At 38.0% G+C, this 12,209-nt stretch overlaps 1 protein-coding gene across 24 annotated transcripts in view; it reads left to right on the top strand.

The window, feature by feature from the left end:
- Positions 1–12,209, top strand: part of SOX5 (SRY-box transcription factor 5) — a 527,302-nt gene that overhangs the window by 477,733 nt on the left and 37,360 nt on the right. For 22 of the 24 annotated variants that reach the window (XM_084956582.1, XM_084956577.1, XM_021092957.2 and 19 more), the window contains one exon: positions 1,897–2,074. In XM_084956582.1, the coding sequence (XP_084812708.1) occupies positions 1,897–2,074 (178 nt within the window). Of the gene's footprint in view, positions 1–1,896; positions 3,712–12,209 lie in introns of those variants that run through there. The other 2 variants (XM_084956588.1, XM_084956590.1) reach the window with 1 other exon arrangement.

Below are 12,209 nucleotides of genomic sequence, written 5' to 3' on the forward strand. Positions count from 1 at the left end.
TAAAATTTTAGTAGTGTCCCTTTATACTATATAAGCCAGTGTCTCTCAAATGTTAGCATACATCAGAATCACCTGGAAATGCTGATTAAAATGCAGGTAGGGAACCTACCTCCAAAGGTTCTAGTATAGAGAATTTGCCTTTCTAACAAAGTCAGCAGGTGGTGCTGATGGTACCAGTTCAAGGACCGCATTTTGAGTAGTTCTCATCCACACACAAGAGTGTAGGGAAAGAAGACACAATATTCCAGGGGTGTGCCATCATATATAAGGATCAGGGCTGAACAGCTCAACTAACTGCTGAAAGATCTAGGAATAATTTTTGCCCTGTAGTTTTAAAAAGCTTAAGTAAACTTTTCAAAATTGTATATTGAGCCAATCATGGAATTATCTTATTTTCCTTCCTCCCAAGATTCTGTGAATCCATATAAATTTGGTGTCATGGTCAATAATTTATTATGTATCCAACATGATCCCAGATGGTCATTTGAATTATCTCACAGATTTTTCAAATAACTATTATTTTCCCTGAAATAGAAAACAGAATTGAAAGAAGACGTTAAAGCAATTTTCCCTAGTCTGTTCATGGGTTTCTTAAGTGAAGCTAATCATGGAATCAAATAACAATGCATATTTTAAAAATATCAACTTGAAATATTGTGCTCTTTTTTGTAAAGTGATTTATATCAGTGTTTTGGGGTAAATATATACATAAAATTTTGTACACACTAATTAATGTTTCCCTGTCACCAAATCACACCGTTTGATTTTAAATTGTTTTGCTTTCAATAAGTTATCCTGCCACTACTGGTAGATATTTTACATTGTAAACTTATGAAGATGAAACAGGAGCTAAGTGGAAGCTGAATTTTTGTTCTATAATAATACCTATGTAAAATTGGATGTAATATCAACAATAAAGTAAAAACAAATGACACAATATTCCAATTTGAGAGCACAGAAAAGGAATAACTTTTTCATTTTGCAATGAAAGTAACATAAATTAACATTATCTTATTCTTGTGCTAGAAATTTTAGTGATAACTGTATCCATAAATTTTACATATAAGAGCTAATATATAAAGGTATAAAATAAATTGTAAACTGTGTGAACTTGACCTATTCAAGCATAGAGCAGTTGGAAATCACCACAGGTGCTGAACTGACCATATGCAGATCTTCATACCACCATGTAGCATACTGTAAAGGAAAATCTAGAAGGCAAATCTAGATTTTAAAAAATGTAATGTTAATGTTTAGAACAGTGTTGCATATAAATAAATACTATATTAGTATAATGCTAATTGTGTTTATTTTCATTTTTAGATCAAACCCCAAAGTGTTTCTCTGAAACCTAGGAGAAAAGATTATTTTCTAAGAAAGTTAGAATGTTTTACTTCTTCTTTCTTCTTTTCCATATTTAATTTGGAGAGCAATTCTAATCAGAGGTACACACCATTTAACTCCTCCATTATGGATGTTCCAGGTACTCTACCTAAGCACCAGGGTCCAAAGATGCTTGGGATTCAGCACCTGTTCTTTGAAGGTTGAAAAAACCAATCTGCATCATAATTTTATACAAATTTTGCATTGTCTCTCAACAAAAGTGAATAGTACAGATATCTTTTTAAAGACTCTTTCTTACAGGTGACATCAGTTATATGCTATCTGGCTAGTTAAGTGCACGTGTACTTTTTCTTGTACAAAAGGTTTTTCATAATATGTAGTTGAAGGTGCCATTGTTGACAGCTAACCAAACACCGTAATGTTTAGACTGAATGTTAAGATCATTGATTGGTAGAGTATTTGATGGGAAATAACAGGCAGATACCTGTGTTTTTCTGGGCATTTTTAATCAGCCTTTCCTTATCACAGCTCATGTTCTAATGATCATTGCAGGATGAAGTGGCACAGCCACTGAACCTATCAGCTAAACCCAAGACCTCTGATGGCAAATCACCCACATCACCCACCTCTCCCCATATGCCAGCTCTGAGAATAAACAGTGGGGCAGGCCCCCTCAAAGCCTCTGTCCCAGCATCATTAGCTAGTCCATCAGCCAGAGTTAGCACAATAGGTAAGTTCTATTTCTTTTGTTCTTGCTGATTTTCTGTTTATGGCAATTGAATGAAATCATCTTTTAATGGCAAATCACGCATATCCTTTGCATGGCTTTATTTAGTTTCATAGGAGAGTTTCAATATGATGAACCTCATAGATCTGTTTTAAACATGCAATTGAAATTTATAACTGAAGCCCAACTTATAATGTCCCCCTGAAAAGCTAATTGATTTGGTTATGTTTGTTAATGTAACTGATGTTCTTAAGTTTATGAGAAAGTGACCTAACTGACTAATCACAGAAGAACAGTGGTTCCAGATTGTTATTGTTAGGTGACTTGCCTTTCAGTCACTGAAATTTGCTTCCATTTTTTGTGATACTGTACAAAGTATACATAAGGATGAAATACAGTCTGCCTGGATCAGCAGTCAACCATCAGGATGTCAGTTTTTTTCAGTTCCACACTGCTTGAGATGTGCTTGAACACAGCACAGTATTATAAAAAGTTGATCACTTATTTCTCCTTAATTGTCATTTCAGTAGAGTAAGCAAACACTAGAAAATGCTTCTGTAGGCTAACTTTTAAAAAAACACCAATAATTTCTATTTTAGTAACACATAAATGAGACTGAAATGCTTATTTCATTGTTTACAATTTTCATACAGTTGCGAGGAGGCTAGCACAGAACAGCCTTCAAGGAGCTAGGGTTTAGTTTAGGGGAAAGTCATCTGTTTTGTAGCACCAATCAGCTTCAGGAGTGCTATTCCAGAGCACAGACAATAATCCTGTAGTCACAGAGAGGAGAGTGTTAGATTCCATGTGGGAAGGATCAAGGAAGCTGGGTTGGAAATAGGCTCATTCAAATGGAGCCTTGAAGAGATGCATCCCTAGGCATTTTAGACTGACAGACAAAATGCAGAGTAAAATAGCATTTTTTTGAGAAATGCACTGATTTGACTAGAATATAGAGTGAGTGTGTAGTGGAAAGTGCTCAGAGTTAAAACTGAAAGGGGCAGATGGAACCCAATTGGAAGCTATCCTAAGAAATATTTTACTTTTTCTCCAGACAACAATCTGATCAGAACTTTAAGAAGAGTGTTGACAGCCAAAAGAAATTAGAATCAAGGAAAGCATTGTTTTAGTGTAGGACAAGAGTAAGTTACACAAAATAGAAATAAGCAACGAGAAAGCACAGGAGACAATATGTTGAAGAGATATTATTAAAGAAGTATTGATGTAACATATCCACAACAGAATGTACCTGGTGAGGTTCACATTGGAGCCAGAGGAGTCTAGGATTTTGATTTATAAAATAGAAAGGATAGTGTCAGAGTTCCTGTTGTGGCTCAGTGATTATAAATCCGACTAGTATCCATGAGGGTGCGTGTTTACTCCTTGGCCTCGCTCAGTGGGTTAAGCATCCGGCGTTGCCGTGAGCTGTGGTGGAGGTGCCAGATGTGACTTGGTTCCTGCACTGCCATGGCTGTGGCATAGGCTGGCAGCTGCAGTTCTGATCTGACCCCTAGTTTTGGGAACTTCCATATGCCACAGGTGAGGCCATTAAAAAAAAAAAAAAAGGATAGTGCCTCCCTTAACTGTGATAGAAAAGACCAGAGTGAAAGCAGGTTTAGAGGAAGACATAAATATAAAAATTTAATAAAAGTTGAATTTGAAACATCAGGAGCCATTTAGGTAGAGAAGTTCGGGGAAAATCATTAATGGAAATCTGACATGTAAAAGGAGTACTAGATTTTAGACATGAAAATTATTCCTCAATGATGTTCTGAAAGTCAAGTGTATATGGTAAGAGAAGTAGAGTAAAGAATCATGGGGATTACTGCCATATTTGTTATCTCTTACTGTGTAACAAACTAAAATCTCACCAGCTTAAAACAGCCAACATTTATTATCGCATAGCTTCTGAGGTATAGGAGTCTAGAAGCAGCTTAGACTCTGGCTTAGAATCTCTCTTACAATTGCAGTCAAGAAGGAAGCCAGGGCCCAAGACAACTGGAGATGGACAGTCCTTTTCCAAGATGACTTACTTGCATGGCTGTTGGGTGGAGAGCCCCTCCTCCCCCTGCCCCCCGTCTTTGCTGTGTGGGTTGTCCCATGGAGCTGCTCATAGCATGACTACTAACTTCCTCAGAATAAGGAGTCCAAGAGGAGGAGCAAAGAGAAGGCTAACAGTGCCTTTTATGATCTGATCTCCAGAGTCACACAAGTCAGTTCTGATTTATTCTTTTCATTGGAAGAGAATCTCTAAGCCACCCCAACTCAAAAAAAGGGGACTTAGGCTCCAACTCTGAAGGAAGGGATAGTAGAGTATCTTTGGACAGATTTTTAATGCACCACGCTTTTATTAGGGGGGAAACTGATAAAGAGCAAGTGAATGTCCTAGACTAAGAATGATAATAAGACAGTATCCTGCTTGCCTAGGACAAGTTAAAGTTTGAAAACGGAGGAGTTATTTAATGGTGTCACATTCTGGAGAAAAGTTAAAGAACATTAAGAAGAAAAATCTTAAGATTTAGCTTGAGCTCATGGACAGGTAGACTGTAGCAGAGAGGTTTTGTAGCATGATTTAGCAGAATTCCAATTCCAAAGATTTGAAGACCATCAGGACAGAAAGTACAGTTAATGTATAGACCAGTCTTTTTGTAAGCCTGGTATTGAGAAGTGATTATGCTTTGAGAAGGCTGAGTGGAGACAGGTTTTAGAATAGAAACGTGTGTGTGTGTGTGTGTGTGTAAAGACAAGTTGGAGAGATATATAGATAGGAAAGAGTGCATGGGTGAGGATGGAGCAAGAAGAAATGAGAGGGAGTTCCCACTGTGGCTCAGAGGTAACATGAGGATGTTGAGTATCCATGAGGATGCTGGTTTGATCCCTGCCCTGCTCAGTGGGTTAAAGGATCTGGTGTTGCCATGAGCTGTGGCAAAGGTCACAGACACGGCTCAGATCCAGCATTGCTGTGGCTGTGGTGTAGGCCGGTGGCTACAGCTCTGATTCAGCCCCTTGCCTGGGAACTTCCATATGCCACAGATATGGCCCTAAAAAGCAAAAAAAGGAAGAAAAAAAAAAAAGAAGAAGAAATGAGAGAGGATTAACTTTGCAATAAGGAGAAATGCCCCTTTTTTCCTCAACCACTGAAGGTAATGAAGGAAAAAGGGGTAAAGCTACAGAGAAATTATGGGATGGACAGAAAGAAAGCTGAAGGGAGTATATTTCAGACACTTCAATCTCCACAACATTGAATTCCAGATTACTTGCCAAGGGAAGTCAGTCTGGGCCAGTGGGGCAGCAGTGGGAAGAGAAACCATGAAAAATGAAGTTTTGAGAAGTCTGAAAATGGTTTGGGGCACATGTGTTCTCTTTATCATCTTGCACTGTTCTGTTATGATCTCTCAGTTAGTCTGCTCAACATCCTAAATGGACAGCAAGATAAGATTTGCTTTCATGTCCTAAGCATGTAAAATAAAAAATGTTTTATTTGGCACAAATGATTCACTTCCATCATAGACATGAAGGCTCATAAATATCACAGTGTTGGTATATGAGCTACTTTCGTAATGTCACCAGAACTGGAATATTTAGCTAAGGGAATAACTAATGTATTTGCATTTTTATCATGTGAGGATTTTTTACTTCAGCATTCCAAGGATTAAGTCTGACAAAATATTCTAGAAAGGCAAGGATGTATGTAATGACATTTATCATCTGAGTTTTTCCACTACTTAAACTTCTTATTTTTTTCCCCCTGAAAAGTCCCTTCACCACACATACATCCCTCATATTTTCCAAGGATTTGATGCCACTACAATTTACTTTTCTCTTTTCAGCAGATGCAGATGTTGAAAGCTGAAACTGTAATGAGTAATAATGTTGTTGGATAAAAGCTGTGAGCATTAATGGTGTTGTAAAGGTCACTCCTGAAAGAAGAATTAATGTGTTATGCCATTAATAAACCATGGAAAACTGTGAACCAAAAGATAACTTAAGTTATTGTTAATGACATGGGTTTCTTTGCTATATATCTGTTAGCTACAAGTATAGAAAGTGAGTTTTTGAGGTTGGTGACCAATATTAGAGTGTATTCTATAAGTATGCATTTGATAGGGAATGCAAATGATAGGTAGCTCCAAAGAAAAAGGATCCTTAAAAAGCATGACTAGTTCAGAAAAATGATGGATAATTTTAGAATCTTTTGATCAGTCATTATCTTACCTGTATTGGCCTTTCCCACCTAGGCTATGCATGTGGGTAACCGTTAAAACTTTTTTTTTTTTGAGCATTTTTAATCTGTTTTCTCACTGCAGCTTAGTTTAGAATTATCAACCCTTAACTAGGTAGAGCAGATATTCATATCATATAGTTAGAACTTGTTATTTCACAGATAAGGAGCCGAAGCCTAAAGATTCTGAGTCCCTGTCACAGTGTAGACAGTCCTATGATTCTGCAGTTATTACCTCTGTTTTAATTTCAAGGAAACAAATGTACATGAAGACCTAGTTACTTGCCCATTCTCACAGCCAGTGGAGGCTGAGGCTTTCCAGTCAATCTCTGGATTCCAAGCTTTCTTTTTCGTTGTTGCCTGATGTTCCTCTCAGTCATCTTTTTAGCCTTTTCCCTGCTTCATCCCATAAATCGGTATTGAATATCTTCTCTATGCCATACATTTTGCCAAGTCTGGAGGATAAGCAGATCAAGGTCTTGAACTGAGGCTTTAGATACCTACAGTCTTTGTTCTGTCCTGTCTTTGGAAGATATTGGAACATATTACTCTTACCCTTCAATCCTCAGAGGCATTAACTCATGAAAATTAAGACTTTGCTGAGCAAATGTAGTACATACATATTGATTTAATAAAATGAGGGGACATATTTTCAAGTCCATTAATTTGGTATTTTATTTTGACAACTTGCTAATTTAAACTATGATGACATGAAGGTGAATTTTACTTTAATATTTCATTAAATTACATTTTTAATGAGAAATTTGTCCATGAGGTTAGGTAACTGAACAAGAATATTGTAATAGTTTCATAGAAAGCCTTTGGATTATCAGGAAGTCAGGGATATTATTTAACATCTGACAGTTAATATTTTCATAGCACTTTACAGTTTACAAATTGCTTTCACATTTATTATCTAATTCTCATGAGTTTGCACATATGAAGAAACCCTACATATCAGGGTGCCAAAAATTTGATGATGATAAGTGACCTCAAAAATAGAAAAAAAAGTAATATCTGTTGAAAATAGCTTGAAACACATGTGCTCTTATTTTTACCTATAGCTGAAAAGTACTACATAAAATGATTAAGTACAGTGTATAAGAATTTGCATTACCCTGAGAGCATCTATTAAATCTATGAATTTTAATAAATCTGTGTCATATGTTTCAGGCTTCCAGTGATAATGATGACACAGATAACCAATGAACTTGGAATTATGAAGGTAGCTACTTTCAACCGAGAAATAGGCATTTGAACAACAGACCCTGCCACAAGCCAAAAGAATAAAAGCCTGAAAGAAAAAAAAATGCCCTCGAATAATTCATCGACTGGCATGAAAGACAGGCTTAGAAAAACAAATGACAATGTGACAGTAAAAGCATTTCCAGGGTTTTGCAGGAACATGGTGATGGAAATATTCATGTTGCCAAGGAGCGTGTCTGGGGTCTGTCAGGAAGGTCCTTCCAGAAGGGATAACATTTGAGTAAATTCCCAAACATGCCGGAAAGCAAGTATTTCGGTATGAGAGAAAATCGTGAGAGACAGAGGCGGGGGAAGGAGGAGGAAGGCTTGTCCTGGAACAGGAAATGGTTCTGTGCAGCTCAAGCACAGGACTCTTGGGAGACCAGCAGGAAATGACGCAGGAGGGATAAGCAGAGTTGATATCATGAGAGTTTTAGGCCATTTTAAAGTGTTTGGAATTTATCCCAGAATGATGTTTTTGGGGAAACATTAAAGAGTTTCTTGTCCCAGGGAAACACTGCACACTGTTGTCATCTCTTGAAGATTCATAATAAACATGAACATATTCAAGATTTTGAGAATTCGTGAAATGAAACGTTTTTAACTTTTAGTATTTCCCACCCTCTTTTGAACGTGGAATTATTTGTTTCACAGAATATACAGATCTTCAACTAATGAACTACTCCTTTTTAAGTACTAGAGCAATAAGAGGTTTTTAATCAGGTAAAGTAATGTGATTCAAATTTTCTTCTTTTGAAATATTTTGGAATGCTTTATCTGAGGGTAGAGTAGGAGATAGAGTCAAAAAGTGTAAGCTAAAACATAGGGAATCCATGGAGTTCCCATGGTGGCTCAGTGATAATGAACCCGAATAGTATCCATGTTGACTCAGGTTTGATCCCTGGCCTCACTCAGTGGGTTAAGGGTCCAGTGTTACCGTGAGCTGTGGTGTAGGTCTTGGTTGTAGCTCAGATCTGATGTTGCTGTGGCTGTGGTGTAGGCCAACAGCTGCAGCTCTGATTCGACCTCTAGCCTGGGAACTTCCATATGCCCCAAGTGTAGCCCTAAAAGACAATAATAATAATAATAATAATAATAATAATAATAATAATAATAATGAAATATAGGGATTCCAGTAAGGGGGTTAAGGCATTAGACCAAACAAGATAGGGGGTGGCTTTAACAAAAGCAGGGGCCTGTGGGGATGGAGAAAAGCACATTTGAGAGCTGAGGAGCAGATGTCACTCCAGAGCTTGGTTGTCTTTTGTACTTATGTGGCAAAGGAGGTATCCAGTGGCTCCCAAGTGATTGGGTGGACAACTGGAAGGAGATATAGAGAGTAGAAAGAACAGATGGAGATGGTGGGAAGAAGATGAATTCTGTGTTGGACGTGCTGGATGGGACATTCAGGTCAACAAGCTTGGTAGGTAGATGTGTCTATCTGGAAGTCAGGAAGGGCTGGAAGCAGGCATCAGAGACTTTACAGTCCTTGGGGTCACCCCTTGGGTCTCAGGAGCATCCCTAAGGCCAATTGCGGTTTATTGGTTTGGAAGGTCACACAACATATGACTACAAACTAGGTCACTTAAAGCAAATTTATTTTCTCACTATTTGGAAGCTGGAAAAAAAATCCAAAGTCGGAATGTCAGCATGGTTAGTTCCCTCTGGAGGCTCTGAGGGAAGATCTGTTCTATGCCTCCTGCTTGCTCCTAGTGGCTGCTGGCCATCCTTGGAGTTCCCTGGCTCAGCGATGCCTGACTCCAGTCTCTGCCTCCATGCACACGTGACCTTCTACCCTGTGTCTCTGTGTGTCAAGTCTCCCTCTCCTTTCTCTTAGAAGAACACCAGTCATTGAATTTAGGTCCACCCAAAACCCAGGGAGATCTCATTTCAAGATCCTTAATTTAAACATCTGCAAAGACTCTCTTTCTAAATAAGATCACATTGACAGATACCAGGAAATAGCTTTTTGAGACAATTCAACCCATTACAAGTAGTTTACTGTTTTTCCTTCTGCCTTTCCTCTTTCCTTATGGAGCAGGCATTTACTCTTTCTGTTTAGAGTTTATCCTAAGATTGGACTTTCCAGTTTGTCTATTTTTTTTTCTACCCCTGAAAATACATAACAGGGGTCTTTTTTTTTTTTTTTTAATTCTGAGAATTTTGTTGGTAATGGATAAGAAGAAACACCAAGGCATTAAAAACTACATTTAACAAGGTTACAGAATCTCACACATGTGTTACATTAATGAGTCCTAACCTGCAGGTCCCAAATTTCACTTGAGGTGCTCACTGGAAGCCATATTGACCTTTGCCCTCACATTTTCCTCCTAAGAGATCACCAAACCTTTCCTAAAGATACACTCTTCCTTCTGATCCTGTTTTCCTCCTAAGAGATCACCAAACCTTTCCTAAAGATACACTCTTCCTTCTGATCCTGTCTTAAGATGTGTTTGCTGCCTGACTGTATAATAAAGGCAGAATAAAATATACCCAATGATCATTTGGGGTCTTTTCAATTCTGATGGTGACTCCAATTTCACTGAATCTCTCTATCAACAGGAAATGCTTTCCCCTCACAGATTTTATCACAGTGATCAAAGCCGGGCAGCAAGACTACTGAGGATGAGCCTATGGGGAAAATGAAAGAGGAAAAAAAAAGAATTAACATTTTTTTACCACCTCCTCAGGTGTACCAAGTGTTATCTATTCCTTCACATGTGTTATTTCATTTAATTCTTCAGTCAACCTTATGTTCATTTTACAGTTGAAAGAAATGGAAACTCAGTGAAATTAAGTGTTATAATTTGGGAAATATCTCACTTCCTATGAAGTAGAAACCCAGATCTATCTGAATCCAGTGCCCAAATTTTGCCTATTTCACTATGCCATTTTGTAAATAAACTGACAGTTACTGAATAACTTTCATGGACCATTTCTAATGCTAAGACACCATGTTAACTAATTTAATCTTACAAAGTCATGCTTATCTAGTGAGGTGATTCTATTTAACCCATAAGACAAGTGAGATATAGAAAAGTAAAACAGTATGTACAATTTATATAGCTAGTAAGTAGCAAAGTTAGAATTGTAATTCAGGCTTATCCAACTCCAAAACACATTTTTTCCCCCTGGTGACTAAAACCTTGGACCAAATCTAAGGAGCAAATTAAGAAAGGATCTCAGGCAAGAATATAAAGATGGAGGAGTCAGAGACAGGCATTCGGTGCTATGATGAAAAAGAAGGATGTAGGGAGCTTCTATAACAAGGGGATTGTCAGTGCTGTTTCTGCCAGGAATGGAACGTGTCCCATGGATTTGGCATTTGAAAGAGCAAAGGGAGTGGAAATAAGATTGGAGCAGGAATGGAAGAATGAGGACGGGTTGGAGAGTGGGATAGGAATCTTTGAGAAGCTTGGATTGGAAGATAAAGAGGCAGGATTGGAAACAGAGGGCAACATAGAGATGAGAAAGAGGCTTTATTTGCTTATTTCAGGAGAAGAATCTGAAGTACTTATAAGCTGAGGTAGTAGGATGATAGAGAAGTTCAAGTGGATGATGTGAAAGAGAATAACCGGGAGAGAGGTAAAAGAATCTAGAGAACAAGTTTAGGAGATTTGCCTTGAGTAAAAGTAGTGGCACTATTTTCAGTGAAACAGGGAGAAGCAGTGGGTATGGATGGAGACAAGATTTGAAGCCAGCTTGGGATACAAGTCGGTGTGAGGAAGGAAGGTGAGAGTGTGGCCTTACTGTTCTTTCTGAAATTGGAGGTGAGGCCAGTTACTGAGAGAGGGCATCAGCAAGACTGCGAAGTTGGTGACAGCGATGAGAGCAAAACATCAAGAACCAGCAAACAGTCCTGTTGTGATTCAATTCTGTGATATATAAATGGCTTTATGATTTAACAGAGCAGATACATGTTAGAATTCCATACAGCATGTTAGCTAAAACTCAAGCCTCTAAAAGCAGGAATGTTGATTTTAAAGTGAATACCTATTTCCACCTGCACCCGAACACACACCTCACATTGGAAATAGCCCTTACAGAACATATGTATGTCTGTCAGTTACTCACCCCCGTGGTAATTTGCATCCTTTTTGCATCTATATTAATCATTTTCCTACAGAGTGTTATCTTGGCAGTGCCTAAAAAGCAAAAAGAATTCATACTTTTATTCAGTGCCATGTGCCAAACCATTTCAAATATATTTGTGCTCTGGAAAAGCTGAACAGACTACAAAAACGTGTGGTACCAGGTCGTCCAGAAACAGGGGTTAGAGGATAGGAAAATCAGGCTGATCCTTTTAAGATCTTTGTACTAAATGAACATATACCAAGACCATCACTGTAATTTAAGAGCTGCATTTCTTTCTAGAGTAGTAGTGTTCATGAAGAGCATGAGTTCAAGAATAATGTATTAGGAAGGTTGTTCAGGAGAACCAAGCCAGGGTGTTGAGGATAATGTAAGGTCAAAAACAACCCTAATTTAAAGTAGGTGTGAACCCTAAAGGCCAGACCTAGGTCTGTGCAGTTATTGATGATTCGTATTGTATTCAGAATAAGCAAGGATGTTCTGCTTTTTGAATATGTTCCAATGAATTAAGCTCAGAAAAACAAAATCTACAGTAGCTCCCAAGGCCCCCCTTTCTCTCCCCTACCCTGGAACTTATCT

Source organism: Sus scrofa, chromosome 5 (genome assembly GCF_054392235.1).
Source record: "Sus scrofa isolate SSC_HxYL_T2T_F1_AM1 chromosome 5, Sscrofa_HxYL_maternal_Yorkshire_Landrace_v2.0, whole genome shotgun sequence".
Taxonomy (NCBI): domain Eukaryota; kingdom Metazoa; phylum Chordata; class Mammalia; order Artiodactyla; family Suidae; genus Sus; species Sus scrofa.